The sequence below is a fragment of the Psammomys obesus genome, unplaced genomic scaffold (genome assembly GCF_907164565.1).
Source record: "Psammomys obesus unplaced genomic scaffold, mPsaObe1.curated_primary_1811, whole genome shotgun sequence".
NCBI lineage: Eukaryota > Metazoa > Chordata > Mammalia > Rodentia > Muridae > Psammomys > Psammomys obesus.
This window is the reverse complement of record NW_026591086.1, coordinates 11,836,675-11,857,489: the sequence shown is the minus strand read 5'-3', so window position 1 is coordinate 11,857,489 and position 20,815 is coordinate 11,836,675. Positions and strand designations below refer to the sequence as shown.

The window sequence follows — 20,815 nt, the reverse complement described above, 5'->3', positions numbered from 1 at the left end:
GGGAATATCTTGAAAAAAACTCTACTATCTTGATTTTTAAAAAGCATGCACAATTCTTCTGTAATGCTTTTGTTTCTAAGTAACATTACATGTATACATTTTGAGCTTTGTCTAACGTGATCAGCAGTTCTGGGTGAATTTTGCAGTTGTATCTACAGATTAGTTGCTTAGAAGGGGTTTGCAAAGGGTGTCCGGAAGGCCTTTGCTTTCAATTGCACAAATTATGAGTGTTCTTTCCTTGTACTGCCATGACCCATTAGTACCCTAGGCTGCAGGCTTGCAGAACTGTTAAGCTTAAGGATATTAACTGCATGCGAAGTATATGACCAATGAGTACTAACATCCAGTTTCTATCGTTCTTTTTATTCCATGCGCCATCTCTCATTCTCCTCCTATATTCGTACATTTGAATTTAAACCCCATGTAATGCAATCCATTTCATTTCCATACGAACCGTATGCAACCTGTGAAATGCTGCGGCCCCTTTGGTTTTCCCTGGTCCTTGTGCAACTGCCCGCCTGGCTCTCTCGCTCTCCTGCAGACCCAGCCCTCATTCTCCCTCCTATCTCCTTCAACAAACTTACACAGGCACAAACATGGGACAACTCTAGCTACAGTGTTCCATCCGAAGGAGACAGTGACAATGGTAGGTGTTTCTCGTCTCTTCTTCGATGTTCTTGTGAATAAGCCAGTGACTGTCCGGCCCAGTTCCTCCGTGTAGAGCTGGAGACATTTTATGGACTGACCTGCATGCTCCTTACTCAGGCGGCCTTGAAGGCAAAGCCTAGATAAATGCCGGTGAAGGGTTGCCTAACAGTTAATGATGTGAACGTTTACACACCCTGAGGATGCCGGTGCTGGGAAGGGTTTTCCAATACTCTATTCTCTACCTGTTTTGCTTGGGGTTGCGCTGGTTTGTCTGCTGATCTGCAAAGATTTGAACTCACACATTTGCCTTCTCTCTGCTCATTAAAAGAGTTTGTGTTTTTAGGATGTGAGTGTGGTGGGACACTCCTGCAGTCTCAGCATAGGGGAGGCTGAGGCAGGAGCATACTGAGTCCAAGGCCACCCAAGGCTACATTTTTGAGCCCTGCCTCAAAAAAATAAGGTTGATCTTTTATTATGTATGTTCACGTGGAGCTTTTAAGGCAGTTTAAAGGTACCATGGCTGATCCTAGAGTTTTGCACTGAGAATAATGTTAACTTTGAGACGTTTCTAAAAATGAGCAGAAATTGCTTTTCCCCCTTTTCAAAGATTTTATACATTTTGACTTTTTATTATTTTTTTTGGTGTGAATTCACTTACACTAAAGGCTACTGAGTTAAGTCTAAAAATAATGTGTACATTTTTGAAAACTGGAAGCAAGTAGTGAGTCTTAAGATGAATGTCTTAATTTTGTATAATTAGATATCCCAAGCCATCCAACATAAACATAAAATTATTTAGATCTTATATAGTACGTATATCTGGATCTCTGTTCTGGTTTAGTGCTGGCTCAGATTGTAAATATTTTAACCTCAAAATACAAAGTGATAGACGAAATACTAAATGAGACAAATGAGCAAGATGTGAGCCATAGCCACCACACAAACCTAAGTTGTTAACATGAGTTCTAACATAAATTGTTAGCTAAGTATGTTATCTATAATGCTTGGGAAATGCATAGCTAGAACACTTCCCATGGTCTCTGGATAAACTTCAGCCGAATTTTCCATTTATTAAAGGATGAGTGTGTTCTGGTAGGCGATTCTACAAGACTATTAGTATTTTATAGTTGTCTAAAGCAGGGGTTCCCAACCTTACTAATTAATGCTGCAGCCCTTTAATATATATAGTTCCTCATGTTGTGGTAAGCCCCAGGCATAAAATTATTTTTGTTGCTACTTCATAACTGTAATTTTGTTAACTGTTATGAATCCTAATGCAAACATCTGTGTTTTCTGACAGTCTTGTGTGACACTGTGAAAGGGCCATTTGAGCCTCAAAGGGGTCATGACCCACAGGTTGAGAACTGCTGGTCTAAATTTTTCACTGAAAATAATCATGATTTAAAAAACAAAACAAAACAAACAATCATGGAACAAAAATCCCCTCCTTATGTCATCCTGCTTTAAATTCTGGAAGCCGAGGAGGAGGGTTAGATGGAAACTTTCTCCATAAGCTGTTCTTTTGTTTAAAACTAGATGGCCAAGTCACAAAGAAGAAGCGGTTCTGTTTTTCTGAAAGCCTGGCCCCTTACGGGTGTGATGTTGCTTACCAGAAATAAATCTAGTTTTTTAGAGATTGTGTGTGAGTTGTTATTTCCTTAGGAATGGTGTCCGAAACAAGAGGACTTTTTAAGTTGGGAAAGATACAAAAACTTTAAACAGTAGAATGTCTATGCTGCCATGTGAACCAACTAAAATCAGAAAGGCCAGGTGCTTTGTGGATATGGCTGAGACAGGGATTGGGTAGGCCTGCCTTCCCAGCTCTTGACTGTCTTCTGTCCGACAAATCGACACTCATTGTACAGGTAAGGACCTGTTGTGTGCGGGGCTAGGCCAGGCTTTCTTTTCATTAAAATTTCCGAGATGTCCACAACAGATAGTCACTATAAACATCTAAAAGTGAAATAACCCTGCATTTATTACATAGCCTTTATATTTCCAGGGATTTACAGCACCGTGGCAATAATAAAAGGGTTGTGTTCTTCTGGGTTGGGTAACCAGGTCAGATGATTTTGGGGGTTTTCATTTTTCTTTATTTCTGGTTTGTCTAAAGTCGTCACACACATCTTCATTCTCTGTGTTAGCCTTTGCCTTGTGACTGCAGTTTGTTCTCTAAGTCAGTTAGTTGATGAAGCAGCGCTGTAGGTCTCCAGGAAGAGGAGCTGAGGGGTGTGGCCCACTTTCTGTGTTCGAAATGCTTCCATACAACCAGACAGTTCTACTCTGTAGGCCTTCTTGGCATGTGCAGGAATGTGCCTGAGTTTCTTCTGTATCTGATGCCAGTGGCTGGCTGTTCAGCCTTGCAAATGAGCCAGCTTAGACTACCATAGCATAACTCTTAGTTATCACTTTGACCAACTTGGAATATTAATCCTTCTGTTCATTGTTTCACTTTCTTTGCACACAAAAATTTCTCCTTTCACTTGAATCCCTTCCAACATGTTGTTCCAGGTTGAGCACAGTTTAAATTCACTGTTTTCTCTGTAGCATAGTCTTCAGAGATACATCAGTCTCCTGAGAGGAACAGCATGGCATGGAAGTCCATCTGTAGCTCCGCCTGCCCTACCACAGGCTGGTGTGGCTTCCTGAGGAGTCACCCTCTTCTCTTGCCCTAGCTCCTGGGCCTTCTTCTGCGGCTTAGTCTTCCCTTTTCCAGTTTACTTGGAAGTCAGAGACCCATCCTGGCTTCTTTTAGGGCGTTTCCGCCTTTTCAGTTGTGGTGAGTTGATGGGTGTTAATTTAGACTTGTTTAAGGTTGATCTTTGTAAGAGTGAGTGGGCATCTATCTCTGGCCAGCTTACAGACACCTTTGTTTCTTTTGTGGTAACAACCTAGCACTATGGTTTTATTTTCCCCATTACAAAAATAAGGAAGCTGAGGGTGTGGGAGCTTCCTCAGTGGCCCCAGCTCTGGCTTCAAATTAGAATGCTGGGTTCCCAGGTTCAGAGATATTAAGCGAACGTTGTCGTAGAGGTCTAATCATTTGCTTGTTTCTTGTTTATGTGTACACAGACATAAGATTGTCAACATCTGAGTAAGTAAACTGCCCAAGATAATAGAGAGGACATTCATCCTTTGAAGGGCAGTAAATGTACCTAATTTGCTTGCAGCCCGAGGAGGAAATGAATGAATTGTTTGCCTGATTTCTAACTCCCAAGAGCTGGAATCCAAAGGTTATATTTTTTTCAAAGTCATTGTATTCCTGCCCTTGCATTTGAGTATATTAAAAGGCACTCTAGTCTACAGTCTTAACGTCCAAGAAAAAGGAAGCTAAATTTCAAAGCCCCATGCTTCCACTGAGAAGGTATTTCCTTTAATTGCATGCAAAGTACATAGTTTTTTGTTTGCTTTTTTTGCTGTTGTTGTTTTTATTTTATTTATTTTTTATCAGTGAAACCGTAAAGAGCATTTAGTCTCTGCTTTGGAACTGGGGGCTTTCTTTGCTTAACCAAAAGCAGTTGGAGAAAGGGCTTTGTGTGTGTGTTTTGTGCACCTGTTAAGTGCTTTCCTGTGCAAAGCGTAATGACCCTAACATACATGCAGCTCTGAAAAAGACACCGTCTCTGCTGTTGTGGAACCTTAATTTAGAGGGCAGTGTATTCAGTCCTGGAAAGTAATTGGGGCTTTTTCTGTGAGAGAAGAAATTAAGAAACTAGTTATCAGAAGAAGGTAATTTCTGTAAAGATAATCTTCAGATACACCGATCTTTCCTGAGAGGTTTTGAAATGTGTTTCATTTGCTCATCGGCAGACATGTGTCCCAGCATACCACTCTGTGGCATGCAGCAGAGCATGCGATCGGGCTCTTGCAGTCATGTATGTAGTCACACAGAGTGATGAGTACCAAGAGAGACACACAGATAAGCATCTTCGGATGTGCACAGGAAGTAGAGATTATACCAGCTTGGGGATAAAGTGAAGAAGCCAGTGACCTTCAAGGATGGAAAGATCAGTGGAATCCTCTGTATTTGTATGTCGCCATCCCCCTCAGGCCTATGTTTAGAGATTTTTCTCCCAAAAAGTGAACTATAACCAGCAGGTCTTGTGTTCTGTTGTAACCGTTACTGATTTTCCCCCTGATAATTAGACAGCAAAGGGCTCATTTTTCTCTGTAGCTCAGTCATCTGCTCACCCCTTCACCCCCACTTTGCCCGCACACAGGTATGTATGTATGCGAGGCCACGTACACACTCACAAAGGGCTCACTTCCCCCACCTTTTAACTTATATTTCAGCAGGATGATACTGAAAAGCAGGTGCTGACCATTTCTAACATTGTTAAATAGTCTCAAGTCAAACCTTTCCCCTGAATTGCGTAGGGAGCTCGTAAAGTGCGGTGATACGGAATTATCACAAGTGAATAATTCCCGAATGGATCAGAAGGTGGTTTCTGCAAAGAGAGAATAACAAATAAGCCGACAGGTTTATTAGCTGAAAGTGTTTCTTTAAAATTCCACAGTAGTTATAATTAATTGTGTAATTTTAGTGTATATATACATATATTCCTCATTTCCAATAATTATGCATACATTTGAAATATTTGTTAAAAATTATAAACTACAGTTGGAATATTTACTATAATATTGGTTAAGGATCCTCCACATCATATTTGGTACAAGGAAGAAAGTTTATTGTGGGAAAGCGGGGAGGGAAGAAAGAAGGGAACCATCCCAGAGAGAGAGAGAGAGAGAGCAAGCGGGGTACCAGGTGGGTTATATCCTGAGCACCTGGTCCAGGTTATGCCATAGGATGCTGGTGGTGACTAAGCACGTTGTCAGGACTCTATAAAGGCCTGAGGGCAGGCCAGTTGACTTGCCTGCACACCAACATAACATTTTTAACACTTTCTGATTGCTTGCTGTTCACAGAAAAGATACATCGGCATGTAGGCTTTGTTTTTTGTTTGTTTTGTTTTGTTTTTCAGATGCACAGGAATTTAAAACCAACAGGCATACCACCACGGCATTAAAGCCCAGACCTCATTGTGTCACCCTGCTGTCCCTCACGAGGCTTTGCTAACACAGATGCCTGAGCTGTGTGCCGTTAAACCAGAGAGTACAGCTCATTTAACTTCCTCATATTTTCATATTCTGAATGAAGTCATCCAACAAAAACAGATTGACAATATTAAGGATGCTGTATTAGATAAGATTTCCCTAGGAATAAAGGCGAAAGGGCAGTGACCTCCAAAGTAAACAGTAGGACCATTGAGATGGGCGTCACGACGCCCCTTGGTGGCACGTGCATGCATTACCAAGCTGTGTCCACATTAGCCTCTTTGGGACAGGAGGTTGCTAGGTTTTATGTTGTATTTCTCTTCCAGTTGCTGTGCTGCTTTTGTCGGGTTTTTGTGTGCTCGTCCATGCTTCTGATTTGTCAACTTTCCCTCATTTTCTTCTCTGATCCCCCTCTCCCACTCTGATCATACTGTCCTTCTCTTGCTAGCTTTGGATTTCTTTCTTTCTTTCTTTTGAATTGGTCTTACTTCCTGTGGGCTTTGGCTTCCTGTGGGAAGCTTTGGTGGGAGATTTCCTATTACATCCCTTTTGGCTTTCTTACCGGCGACTTCTTTGGTTCGCTTCCATCCTAAGTCCAGGGCTCAGGCTCCTTTCTGCCATTCCAGAAAGCCCTGTACCCACTCGGTCAGCCTCATCCTCCAGGAACTGTGTGAGTCTACGGTTGTGTCAAGGCTTCCCAAGCGCTTTGGTGCTGGTTCTGCATCTTTGAACCCATGTAGAAAGAAAACTGCAGATTAAGATGGATACCATCCCAGAGCACCGTGTAATTCATTACATGGCACGCACACAGGCTTTCTCTCCAAGTGTTACATTCGCAAGCCATTTCCTGGAGGAAATGACAGAATGGAAGTTGTAGACGCCTTCTCTTCAGCGCTGTTTAAGTGACATGGCTGCATCTGCAGCAGTTGTGGCATCCATTCAGCTGTGGTGGCATCCGTGCCCCTTACTAGGTGGTGGCGATCCTAACATGGGGCTTCTTTGCACAGACTGTCTGGAGTGACTCAGCCCCAGCCAGCGCCACCACCTCCCAGGCCCATCTAAAACTGTAGACAGAGGAAACCAGACCATCCCACTCTCCAACAGCTCTGTGTCTCCGGGCTAAGGAATCTCTAGTAAGGAAACCTTAATTAAGACTCCTGGTAAAATCAGTCCCTGCCCACCTCCCGCCCCCTTTTTGAGACAGGGCCTCATTGTCCAACTCTGGCTGGTGTATGACTTACTATGTAGACCAAGATGATCATTAACTCACAGAGATCCATCTGCCTCTGCCTTCCAAGTGCTAGGATAAAACGCGTGTACCACTATGCCCAGTCTGTAAGTTTCTACATGTAAAATTCTTTACAGGTAGAATATTTTTATAAGACTGCAAATCCGCTTTTATTTATTTACTTTTCACTAGCTCAGATCTGTGAGGGGTTCAGCATCACACAGATTCCGTATCCAGCAGTCTTTTGCAAAAAGATTGCTTGGGAATTTATCACAAACCACGCCTCTCTTTTCGTGGGCCAGAGTTCTCTTTCCCCAGATTATTCTGGTTTTCTTTAGTTTGCCTTTGGGAATCACTAGGATGTGTTTTGCTCTATATACCTAAGTGCATCTCTTGCCTAAGGAGAATTCAGTTTCATCTCTGGCATATACACCTTCAATTTTAAGAAGAGCCATGGGTTGTTGAGACATCCCTTCTTCTTATAGTCAGCAAGAACGGCCTTGCAAACACAGCCTTCCTCATATACGTGGTTTTTAGAAGTCCTGTTCCTGGCGTGCCTCCATGGGTGCAAAGATGATGGAAAGCCATATATAGGATATATATTTTAACCATCCCAGTTGATGTTACTGCTTAGAAGTTTAGACTCTACAGTTTCTGTGGGGTTTTCCCATTGTTTGTTTGCTCCGTTCTGCACAGTGCTGGGGACCGAACCCAGGACTTCATATATGCTGGGCGGGCACTCCACTACTGAGCTGCACACCCAGCCCAGGACAGTGTATATTTTATTTTCTTTTTAATTTAAAAAACATTTTATTTGTTTTTACTTTTATACCCACCGTTATTTTGTCTACATGTATGTCTGTTTACCATGTCGATCCCTGGTGCCCCCAGAGGCCAGAAGAAGGTATCAGAACCTCTGGAAATGGAGTTACAGATAATAAGTATGAGACACCATGTGGGTGCTGGGAATTGAACCTGAGTCCCCCGGAAGAGCAGACAGTGTTCATAACTATATGTATTTTCTTAACTCCTTCAGACCAGGCACTGGCTCCAGTCACTGCTCTGGTAGGAAACCTTAAGGACCTCAGGCCAGTGGCGATGAAGCCATCTGTAATCCGGCCAGCCCTTCTGGCAGTAATCTGTACCTATCTGTAAAGAGCTGGCTTTTTGAACACCTCGCCAGCAATGGGACAGAAGGCAGAATTTTCCTATTCTGTTCACAAATATGTAGTCCAGAGCATCATGGCTTAGTTCTTGATGGAGGGTGTTTTCTGCACCCATTTTTAACATATAAGTCAATTCTAATACCTTCTTATTTGATCGAAATTATTTACATTTAAAGAAGGATAAAGCTGATGATTAGAATTTCAATTAGGACAAAAGATAACAGTGAAAGTGAGAGAGATGGTGCATTTGTCTGAGTGACAGCGTGGTCTCATCTCCACCCCATGAGGCCTGTCCCTCAGTTCAGTTTGTTGTCACCGCAAAACCAGCTTTGTAGTACACACAACCTAGAATGACTCAGCAGAGAATCTTTCTTAGAGTATTCATATGAAACTTTTGCTATGAATCTGGAATTTCTCTGTTTTCGTGAATGATAAATATAATCTGGGATAAATAAGCAATTTGTTTAACTGAAATAGACATAGATAGCCCTGTGTAGCAACACAGATTGATTTCTTTTTCCGTTTCTATTACAGTGTTTCTAAGACCTCAGAGAAATTTGGAATCTATAGACCCACAGTTTACGATTCGGAGGAAAATGGAGCAGATGAGAGAAGAGAAAGAGCTGGTGGAGCAGCTCCGCGAGGTACTGGGCGGTGACATGTGGCCGTGACATTCAGAATCAAAGCAGCAGTGTGCGTGTTGAAAAGGCTGGCCTGGAAGCCTTGCACACATCCTGGTTTTAGTTCTGTAGTCTTTAACTGAAACACTTCAGTACAACTGAATCTGTCTTTAAACGGAGGGTTTGAAAGAATATGTTTGAAAACATTTAACTGACAACGAATGTTTTCCAGAGGTTCTTTCTGTGTTTGTGTTTGTGAGTGTGTGTGAGTGTGTGTGGCTGTGTGGAGGCCAAAGAGATGACCTCAGGTACTCCTTGGTTGCCGTGTACATCTTTGTTTTTGATTCAGGGTCTCTCTCTCTCTCTCACTGGCCTGGACCTTGCTGACCAGACTAAGCTGGCTGGCTAGCTTAGTTCATTTCCAGAGTTCATTGCCCCGGCGCTGGGATTGCAGGCATACACTACCATGCCAGACTCTTTAGGTTCTTGTGTCAAACTTGAATCCCTGCCGACACTTCCCTGACAGAGCCTTCTCCCCGCTGCCAGACATTCTCGCCCTTGTCCCTGCAGGGAGAGTAGCACTTCCATTCATAGATATGGACAGCTGCGTTTAACCCTTAACGTGCCGAGGTGCCCATAGCAACTGGCTCCTTTCTGCTTCCCACCTCCAGAGCATCGAGATGAGGCTGAAGGTGACCCTGCATGACGACCTGGGGGCGGCGCTCATGGACGGTGTCGTGCTCTGCCACCTGGCCAACCACATCCGTCCGCGATCTGTCGCCAGCATCCATGTTCCCTCCCCTGCGGTTGTAAGTAATGCCAGATGGAGGAAAACTGGCATGGAGCGGGCTCTCTTTGCATAGGGTGTTTGGCTAAAGATGTCAGTTGGGTCTCCTGCAGCCTACCCCAGACACGTTCCACTGGACCCCACGCAACAGGAAGAACAGAGCAATGGAGGGAGTCTGAGGAGGTAGCATTGTCACTAAAGGGAGATGATTAAAAAACGAGAATGGGAAAAACAGAAAAATAGCTCTCAGGTGTGGTGTTTAAAGAAGTTACTGATTGTGGTATGTCTCTACTGTACCGTATGACTAAAATCTACTTGTAAGTTAGTATAAACCATGTGTGTCTTTCTGGGTCTGTGTTACCTCACTCAGGATGATCTTTTCTAGTTCCAGCCATTTGCCTGCAAATTTCATGATTTCCTTGTTTTTAATGGCTGAGTAGTATTCCATTGTGTAAACGTACCAGTTTCCTTTGTCCATTCTTCAGTTGAGGGACATCTAGGTTGTTTCTAATTTCTGGCTATTACAAACATAGCTGCTATGAACATGGTTGAGCAGATGTCCTTGTTGTATGGCGGAGCATCTTTCAGGTGTATGCCCAGGGGTGGTATAGCTGAGTCTTCAGGTATGGCTATTCCAAGTTTTCTGATCGACCTACTATGCACAGACCCCAAGAAGATAAGTCCACTGGGCATCTTAGGCTTCATGTAGGGTCACCAGCATATCTCTGTCATGCACTATGTTGCCTGCTTTTTTTTTTTTTTTATCACTTTTCCCTGATGGGACTTCCCTACCAGGCCACAGGGGAGGAAGAGGAACTCAGTCCCCATGTGAATAGATGAGCTGGGGTGTCTGGGTAGGGAGGAATGGGGTAGAGTAGATACAGGAGAGAGGGTGAGACTGGGAAGAGAGGAGGGAGGGCTCTACGACTGAGATATAAATTGAAATAATTAATAATAATAAAAGAATTTTAAAAATAAGTTACCGACTGATAAGGTGGAATAAAGGCCATAATGCCCAGAGATTCAGCCCACACAAAGGGATATTTAAACAATGAGGTGTTAATTCAGAAGGCTGTCTGGTTGACAGCTTTTTCTAAAAGGACTGTCTCATGCTTTTTTCTCAGTAGGGTCTTACTGTGTAGTCACTAGATAAGCCAAGCTGGCCCTGGCCTTGTACTCCTCTTACCTCAACCTCCCGACTGCTGGAGTTACTGGTTGGGGTCTCTTTTTTTAAAACACCGTTGGGGATTTTACAATAGTTTATGAAGATATAAAAATATAGAAAGTACCCGTATAACCTACAGATTAGGGCATCACTCAGCTGGCTCATCTCCTCCCTCCCCATTCTCTTTCCTCTCCTTCCTCTGCCAGGGATCAAAAGCAGGGCCTCTGCCTACCAAGCAGGTGCTTTCCAAGAAGCTATAATCTTGGCCCTGACCCTTGTCAGATATCACAGAGCCTGGGGCAGGTGAAAGAAAGCTACAGGGGCAGTTTGTGAGCCTGCCTGCAAGACTGGAGGACTCAGAAATAGGCTTGTCTTTGAAGCCCACAGAGGATTACAGAAACCAGAGCAGAGAGAGTTTCTTTCAACAGACTTGGTGTGTCAGGGAAAGTTGAAGCATTGGGGGCAAAGATGAGGGGACGGATTAAGATTCCAGACCTGTGTCTAAAAGCTTTGGGCAAGTTGCATCCTGTCTTTAGCTTGGTATGCCCTTCTCTGAAACAGACCTGCTCTTGAGAAGATGAAATGAGGTGCTAGAGAGACAGGACGTGTAAACATGAGCCGCTGCTACTGTCCATGTTTATAAAGAGCAGGGCCACTAATCTCAAGGTCCAGTTTCAGCCATGTAATCAGTGTGTCTTGAGTGACCACTTGTGTGGAGTGCCTGAGCTCCTCCATCAGGGAGCTCTCACTGCGGCAGGTTTATCCCGCTTTGTTTTCTCCCGACAGCAGAAAAATTAGCTAATGATCTCATTTCAACTGTCAGTTGATTTTTTTTTTCAATACTATTAACACTGCTTTTTTCTTTCAAAAGTTTGACCACCCTTTTTGACTCAGAAATATGATGGTGGGGGAGGGGGGCAATGTGGCTTCTCTAGCAACCTTAAAGAAAGACAGTGAATTCTATCACTCAACACAATGCAGAGGTCTAAAGATTTCTATGTATGTATGCATGTGTGTAAGTATGTATGTATTGGTTATTTTTTAGACAGAGTTTGCCTATGTAGTCTTGGCTGTCCTGGAACAGCCAAGCAATCCACAAGTGTTTAAAATTGCTGTTGAAAATTTTTTTCCGTATGAATCAAATGAACCTGTTATCCATCTATACTTTCTGAAGTGAAGGTCAGTGCAGCAGTGGGAAGATTTGGGTTAAATCTATTTTTTTTTTTTTTTTTTTTTTTTTTTGATGAGGAGACAATTAGCCTCATGGATTTTAACCCTGTATCGAAATACCTTTTAGAGAAAGGTGATGCCTATGGTATATTTTTAGGTGAACTGAAACAGGTTATACCCACTATATGGTCCCACAGAAATGTGTGTGTGTGTGTGTGCACATGTGCGCATACACAGATACTTAGACGTGGGAGCAGAAAACCTGTCATGCACACTCACATATGTGCATATTAAAGTTACATACTTGCGTTTATCTAAACAGCTAACACGCATATATAGACATATGTCTAGCTCTGTATGCCCACACAGTCTAAGAATATGACCCACAATATTAAGTTTTTTGTCTCTAGATGGATGTTTCTGGATAACTTATCTTAATAATATGTTGTTTTTCTACGTTTGCATTTTTAGCCCAAACTCAGCATGGCCAAGTGCAGAAGGAATGTGGAAAACTTCTTGGAAGCGTGCAGAAAACTTGGCGTTCCCGAGGTAACAGCAGACTTAGTTCAAATGGCCACGTTTTGATTTAAAAAAAACCATCAGTCTAGCTGTTTGAACCATTGAATACGCATCTTTTTGTTTGTTTGTTTTGCATCTTCTTTTTTTAGTTTCACGAAATAGTCTTGAATAAATGACATACTTTTTTTTAACTGAAATTGTCCTTTTACAGTGTAATTAAAGTGGTCTCATAAGGATGTTCAGTTCTAAGGAAAAGGGGAAAATCATTTAATGTTTTGAAATGTGAAATTCCAAATTTGAAACAAAAAGTGCTGATATCAGCTGATTATAGAGTAGCTAAGAGGGACAGATTGGGGATATGCAGCTTCCTTAGCCTGGGTTGGTTTACAAAACCTACTAATTGCTTTCATTTCCAGCAGATGCATTTTAAGATATGAATCAAACAAATGTTCCTTAAAAATATGTTGTTACCACTGGTGATAAGAAGGCATGTGGCTTTGTAGTGAGCTAACTATCTACATTCTCATTTCATCCTTCAGTCTGTGTCAAGCCCAGTTGCCAGTTCTCTGTAGCCCTCAGTTCTCTGCAGCCCACAGTGGTCTGTAGCCCTCAGTTCTCTGTAGCCCACAGTTGTCTGTAGCCCACCTACCTAAATAGTTTGCTTCCTCCCTGTCCCAGGCTCAGTCCCAGAGCATCCTCAGGCAGGTGCTTGGAGTTTATAGAGACTACTTTATTTAACTTAATATAAAACAACTTCAGGACTTAGGTCGAAGCCGTACAAATTAAGATGTCCCTCATCATTATGATAAAGAGAAGTGAGTAGAGATTACATTTTTTATGGCTTCTGTATTTCCTAATGATAGAGATAAAGCAACTTAAAAACAAAAACAAATTCTGAGTTTGTGAATCACATTTCAACATATACTACACGAGGTTGTTAAAATTGGTGCCGCAGCTGCACCGTTCTCTTCCTAGCCCAGTTCCCCCCCGCCTTATTTTGGCTTTGAGGGAAGTTAGTAGAAGGATTCCAGTGCTGAGAAAAGGGAGAATATTATTAAAAGTGTTCTTACAACAAGCTGTGTCAGTGAAAAGAAATTTATCAATTCAATTTCTTAAGAACAAAATCTAATTTTTACAAACTGGCCAACATGTCTTTGTGGTCAGTTCTGCTTTCAACTCTGTCAGTCTGTGTTGTTTGTGTGTGTTTGAATATTGCATAAACACTCTTGGCTTCAGGTATTTGTGAAAATACAATTTGTCTGATAACTTGATTCTTCTGTGAGCTAGGAGGAAATCCCTCCCTGAATTGGAACTCTCAAGCCAATTTCAGATGATAAATTATTTGCATCTGGACTAGGAAGCCCATATGAAATATGCAGGATCATTCTAGGATCATTATTGTCATTGTCTCTTGACTTACCTTGAACAAAAATGAAACATGAATGCCATGAGAAAAAAAGTGAAAAAAGGAAATTAAATTACCATAAAAAGGGCAGGACATCACAATTTCTCAGTTACACCCCTCTCATGGTACCCCTGACAGTGATAGACAACTTACAATTCCCAAGAAGAGTGAGGAGAAGTTAATGACACTTGTTAGAATCTTATGACCCAGTTGGTTATACTTAAGTCATTTTTAAAATTATGAGTGATTTTCAGGAAAGAAGGCATACTTGAGTGGAAAACTGAAAACGCCCCCATTGGAAGGAAACTAGCAAGGAAATTGTTCCTACATCTCACAACAGAGTGTTTACACCTCAGATGCATGGGGGAATGTTCCATTCAGGGATAGGACATGAAGTTCGTCTGTTCTCTGAGACTCTATTAGTTCTGTCCTGTGGTGGAGTCACGTTTGGAAGCACAGCCTCAAGTCAACGTAGAAGTTTGTGCAGTTTATCAGCTACGTAGGGGTAGGTGCAAGAGCTGAGCAGATTCCGAGCAAAGTCAGTTGATGGGACGGGAGCAGTGTTTAAAACCGTTATTACTTTGATAGGTTTTTTTTTTTTCTATTTTTTAGAGCCTTCACCTTAGGTATTTGCCCCAGAGTTAGTCAGTATTTGTAAAATATTTATGTACAGTTGAACAGTTGTTCTTCAGAACCAGACTGTAGGCTGTTGACTATCCAGGAAGCGTGCCTCTGTGGGATGTGGTAAGGCAGCATCTCGACTCATGAGACTATCACGTGGACACAGTAAGCCCACTCGCGACCGTATGCTGGGAAGAGTGGTTCTGGGCTGGCTTTTGGTCATCTAGATTCTGAACTGTAGACACTATCATGCAGCAGTGGTAACCTGTGTGGGGCTGAGGCCAGCAGCCACATTTGTATTTATCTTTGGAGGACAGTGTTGTGCTCGTTTTAAAACTCTGCTTTATTTGGGGTTCCTTAACGCCTCTCCCTTCCAACCCCCCAACCCTAGGTAGGAGAGAGAAGGTTAGTGGGGAGTGGGGGTACAGACCCCATTACCTCTCCAGCTGTTTCGGGTTGATGGGTTCCCCTGGGGCTATCCCAATCTCTGTCAACAGCAAACACAGCCATACTGTCGGTCTCTGCTCACTCCAAACTGCTAACACCCACAAGCCAACACCACGCGCCACACTTTCTCTCTCCGGGCTCCTATATTTATATCCCTCAGAGTCCCAGACCATGCCTCTCTCTACTGCATGAGCAGCTGTAGACAAACTAAAGCCCAAACTAAGATCCCACACTCGGGTTTAAAACAAAACCATATTTACATAACATAACTGAGTTGAAAACAAGGAAAACAAAACTTCTATTACAGGACAGTGTTTGGTGGGCTCCTAAATCATTTGAATTTGAGTCACTCAAGATTCTTGGGCCCATGAAGCCACTTACGCATATGAGCTTCCTTTGTCATTGCTGAGGCAGCTTGGTTCTCCTCTCCTTTGGTTTGCGTGTAGCAGGTTCTTTGTTGGCTGTTATCCCACGTCTGGACTACTTTAGAAATATCACTGATAAGTCTCTCAGGTTGAGAGAGGTCTCTGAGGGATGGTTATGATGACTTCGGTTCACAGAGAATGTTTCCACCCAATCTAAAATAAGGAACCATGGTCTTAGGACTCTCTAGGAATAGTTTCTTTTACCGGGGTGGGGGGTGGGGGTGGAGGAGTGGGAATTGGAGCTTGGATCAGAAAGGTACTTTATTTTCTCAGTCTCCTGCCCTTGGCATTCATTACTGTCTAGAGAGAACACAGAGAAGAAAGTTAAGACACTGACCCAGCCGGCAGTGGGCGTGGACACGTTGGCAGGTAGTGGCCTTCTTGCCTTGTTGGCAGCCCAGTCCCTTCAGGAGGGATGCCAGATTGAAACTATAGTTTGGTTTTCGTTTTTAGGAGAAATGAGTGTCTTCTTCAAGTTTGTCTCATTTTCCCACAAATCCATGACTTTAGTGATCACTTTAAATTAATACCAACAGTTCTTTGAAGGGTGGAAATGAGATTGTTGGCATGTTTGTTTTCAGTCTATACTCTTACTGGTTAATTCTGTAGTTGGATAAGAAAATACAAGCTGACAGGTTTCTTATTACACCGATTTGCAAACTCATGCTTTTGGAAGAACCTACCGTTTAAATCAGCTCTTCTCTTTGTAAAAATTCTATTTGGTTGTTTGTTTGTGTGTTTATTTGGTTTTTCAAGATAGGGTTTCTCTGTGTATCCCTGGCTATCCTAGAACTCACTGTATATGCCAGGCTGGCCTCAAACTCAGAGATTCTTCTGTATCTGCTTCCCAAGTGCAGGGATTAAAGGCGTGCATTGGTGTGCACGGTCATAGCTCGGCTATTTGTTTTTTTTAATTACAAGCGTGTAGGAGGGTCTGTGTGAAGGTTAAGCGTGTGCGGATACAGTTGCTCATGAAGGCCAGAAGAGAGTATCAGAACCCCTCTAGCTGTCATTAAAGGCCATGTCTTCACCCCCGTCAGTGTTCTAAGTACCATGCACTCACTCATGTGCGCATCCCTTCCCAGGTGTGCGCTTTGTCCACAACTCTGGTCAGTAGCCTTCCAACCTGTCTCCATGGGTAGCTGCAAACAAATCATCCCAAAAGCAGCTTTTAAGCTTAGATTTTTATTTAATTTTAGATATGAGGACATTGTAAGTTTCATTTCAGATGTATTCATTTAGTTATTTTTTTTTCAAGATGGCTAGCCACCTTTCTTTAAATGTTTTTGTTCTTGTTGTTGTTGTTGGCGATGACTTAAGCCTAGAGGAAAGTTTTACAATAGAGACCCAATTTTTAATAACAGTCAGATTGTGTAAGTACATAAAGTAGATTGATGAGCTGCCCAATAATCCCATGAAGTTGGCAGTTCTTGCTTTTATATTTAGAGAGAACTAGAAATTCTCCATCTCTCTCCTCACCCCACCAGACCGTACCTGGTCACTAAGTACCAGGTACTTGGTTTTACGTTTTTTAGAGTGATTACCAACATACTGATCTGTGATACTCTCAACAAAAACACAAGCATGTTGATTTTGGAAGTTAAATTATGTTTAAGTAAATGCATTCCAGTTTTCTAAATAGAACATCTGCCTAGATACAGTTAGCTTTTAGAGTTTAGACTCTCCAGCAATAGTAGCGTCCTGGTTTGCTTTCTGTTGCTGTGGTGAACACCATGACCAAAGCAACCTGGGGAGGAAAGGTGCGTTTCATCCTACAACTCCCAGGTAGTGGTCCATCCCGGAGGGAAGGGCAGGAACTGAAACAGGCTGTGGAGCAGGGGTTCTCAACCTTCCTCATGCTGCAACCCTTTAATACAGTTCCTCGTGTTGTGGCGACATGAGAATGATTTTCATGGCTACCTCTGTTAACTGTAATTTTGTTACTGTTGGAAATCATCATGTAAATATCTGCGTGTTCCAATGGTCTTAGGTGACCCTTTTGAAAGGCTTGTTTGCACCCCCGAAGGGGTCGTGACCCACAGTTTGAGAACCAGTGCTGTGAAGGCACATTGCTTACTGGCTTGCTCAGACACTTCTCTTACACAGCATAGGCCAACCTCTCCAAGGATACTAACACTCACAGTAGACTTGCCCCTCTTACATCAGTTAACACATGCCTCACAGACATCCCCAAGGCCAGTCTGGTGGAGGCAATTTCTCAACTGAGGTTACTTCTTTCCAAGTATACTTACAAGCCACCAGTAGGTCTCCCCTGGAAGCATATGACTTTCCCTTGTCCCCCAAATCTCATGCTAATAATACAACATAAAACAGTACAACTTTAAAACTCCCATAGTCTTTAAAATTTTCAGCTCTCTGACAAGCGCAGTGGCACGTGCCTTTAACCCAGCACTCAGCGGGCGGAAGCCTGCTTATGTCTGTGAGTTTGAGGCAGGACTGGTCGATATGGCAAGCCCCAGGCCAGCCAGGGCTGGGTAGATTGATCCTGTCTCAAACAAAGGAAAACAAAATTTACTTTACAAGTCAAACATTTCTTTGAAACTCCAAAGTCCTCTAACTGTGGGGTCTTGTAAAATCCAAAGTAAGTTATATGCCTTTTTATTCCAAAAGGGAAAACTGGAGTAAAGTTACAATAAGATCAAAGCAAAACCCAAATGGAACAATTTAGAAAGCTCACGGCCCAGTATCTGGGACTCACTTATGATCTCCTGGTCTCCAGAGGGCTTAGGTGGTCCTAAGTCTCTGACTCTGCCCTTTTACAGTACATTCAGTTTATCTCGTGGGCGCAGGCTGCCTCCATTCCACACCTGCCACTGTCCTTGGCAGACATCCCATGGTCCTGGGCACCTCTAATATCCGAGGATTTCCACTGCAGCTGAGGCTGTGCCTTCACTAGTGATGTATCCTAGCCTTCTTTCCATCTCCCCTTCAAACCTGGAGTCTCCTTTCATCAGTGGCCTCTCCTGGTCTCTTTGCAGGGAGATCCTGACCCTGCCACACAGTATCAAGCCTCACTGCTCTCCATGACACCTTCATGCCTTCAAAATCACGACCACATGGGAGACCATGACACATTATTTACCAAGTTCTGCTGCCAAACTTGTGTTCAGCCTTAGCCCCTGGACTGGACCACAGTCTCTGTGTGCTGACCCTCAACAGCATATCCCAGAAGACTTTACCCCTGTGGGGGATAGTCTCTTTTCTTATTTATTTATTTATTTGATTGTTTGTTTTGTATGCAGTGTTCTGCCTGCATGTACACTTGCAGGTCAGAAGAGGGCACCAGATCTCATTATAAATGGTTGTGAGCCACCATGTGATTGCTGGGAATTGAACTCAGGACCTCTGGAGGAGCAGCCGGTGCTCTTAACCTCTGAGCCATCTCTCCAGCCCCTGATAATCTTTTTCAATCACAGATGATTTCTCAGTCCCAGATAACCAGCCTTCGTTGTCCCAGCAAAGCAAATGTTTCATTTCCGTAGCTCGACTCACTTGTTGATCACAGCTGACCAGACAGCACAGATTCTTAATTGGAAATATCACACAGCCAGCCCAAATAAAGTCTGTGAGGGAATCTCAGACTTCCTTCTGGAACGTCACAAGTCAGGCCTCCATTCTCAGTGTCATCCTTTAGCATCATCTGCCAAGTCCACAGAATAGGTTATTGAACTTGAGCACCCAATGTCTTTTCTAGACAAAGGTTCAGAACACTTTCCTTTCTCCTACAAAATAGTCCAGGGCATAAAGTCCTCATGGTTAGGTCCATCACAACAGTCTCCCACCCTGGTACCAGTTTCTGTCCTAGTTTACTTTCTGTTACTGTAATAAAACACTGTTCTATTGCTGTGAAGAGACAGTGTGACCAAGGCAACTCTAATGACAGGCATTTAGTTGGGGGCTTGCTTATAGTTTCAAAGGATGGACTAAAGTCCATCATGGTGGAGAGCATGACAGTGTATGGGTCATTATGGTGCTAGAGAGGTGGTTGGAAGCTACATCCTGATCTACAGGCAGAGATAGAGAGGGCTAGACAGACAGAGAGACAGACAGATGTGGGCCCTGCTGGCTGGCTTGGGCTTTCGAAACTTCAAAGCCTACCTCCAGTGACACACTTCCTTCAACAAGGCCGCACCTCTTAATCCTTCTCAAATAGGGCTACTTCCTTTGACTAAGCATTCAAATATTTGAACCTTTGGGGGCCATTATTATTTAAACCTCCATAAACATTGAGCAAACACAGCTCGGGTGAGGAACTAGTTTTCTTAGCATACAGGTTACAGGCCATCCGCAAGGGAAGCCACAGCGGAAACTCAAGGCAAGAACTGAAGCAGAGGCCATGGAGGAACACTGCTTACTGGCTTGCTTCCACTGGCTCATTCAGTCATCTTTCTTACACAGCCCAGACCCACCTCCCCAGGGCTGGCAGCATCCACAGTAGACCGGACACTTCTACCCTAGTTAGCAATCAAGAGAATCCCCTGCCCAGACGTGCTCACAGGCCAGTCAGATGGAGGAAATTCCTCTATTCAGGTTTCCTCTTCCCAGGTAAGCCAAGGTGACAGCCAAAATTAGCCATCACAAATACTCTTCAACCTATTTCACAAAATAGAAAGAGAAGGAACAATTCCCAGTCATTCTTCAAAGCTGATATTATCCAAACAGCCATATTGGTAAGAAAAAACACAGTAAGAAAACCACAGTTTTCTTCAGTAAAACAAAGTCAACACTATAAAGGCGACTGGGGTAGTGTCACTGGTGTCATTGTAGGGATGCAAGTGTGGTTCAGCATATGGCAGTCAGTATATGCTGAAGTATAAGTATGACATGGGATGTAAATAAAACCCAGGACAAGGACATTTCAGTAGATGCAGAAATAGTCTTTGACAAAATTCAGTATCACTTTATGATAAAAGCTAAAAACAAACAAAAAACCAAACAGACTAGAATCGGAAGGATCCTATTTAACATAATAACAGCACTTCCTCTAAAATCAGGAACGAGACAGGGATGTCAAGGGTTCTCACTCTTGCTTACTGTGGTGCTTAACTTCTTGGCTAGAGCAGTCAGGCCTGAGAAACACTTAAAGTGATACAGATAAGAAAAGTCATGCTCGTTTTTAATTGCTGAGTAGTATTCCATTGTGTAAAAGTACCACTGTTTCTGTATTCATTCCTCAACTGAGGGACATCTGGGTTGTTTCCAGGTTCTGGCTATTATTATGAAGCCAGCTATTATAAAGCTGCTACAAACATGGTTGAGCAAATGTCCTTGTTGTGTACTTGAGCCTCTTTTGGATATATATGCCTAGGAGTGGTATAGCTGGATCTTGAGGAAGCGCTATTTCTAATTGTCTGAGAAAGCGCCAGATTGATTTCCAAAGTGGTTGTACAAGTTTGCATTCCCACCAGCAGATTAAAGATGTGTGTTAGGTGCTGAACCTCACCAAACGAAAGGTGGATTTTTACAGCTCACAATCTCTGGTTTCACAATGGGATCAAATATCCTTCAACAGGGGGCAGAGGCACATGCCTGTAATTC

General features: G+C 42.9%; 1 protein-coding gene across 3 annotated transcripts in view; it reads left to right on the top strand.

The window, feature by feature from the left end:
* Positions 1-20,815, top strand: part of Lrch1 (leucine rich repeats and calponin homology domain containing 1) — a 175,625-nt gene that overhangs the window by 142,724 nt on the left and 12,086 nt on the right. For 2 of the 3 annotated variants that reach the window (XM_055609683.1, XM_055609682.1), the window contains exons 17-20: positions 542-646; positions 8,632-8,741; positions 9,389-9,526; positions 12,311-12,388. In XM_055609683.1, coding sequence (XP_055465658.1) covers positions 542-646; positions 8,632-8,741; positions 9,389-9,526; positions 12,311-12,388 — 431 coding nt within the window. The remainder of the gene's footprint in view (positions 1-541; positions 647-8,631; positions 8,742-9,388; positions 9,527-12,310; positions 12,389-20,815) is intronic. The other variant, XM_055609681.1, reaches the window with a different exon arrangement.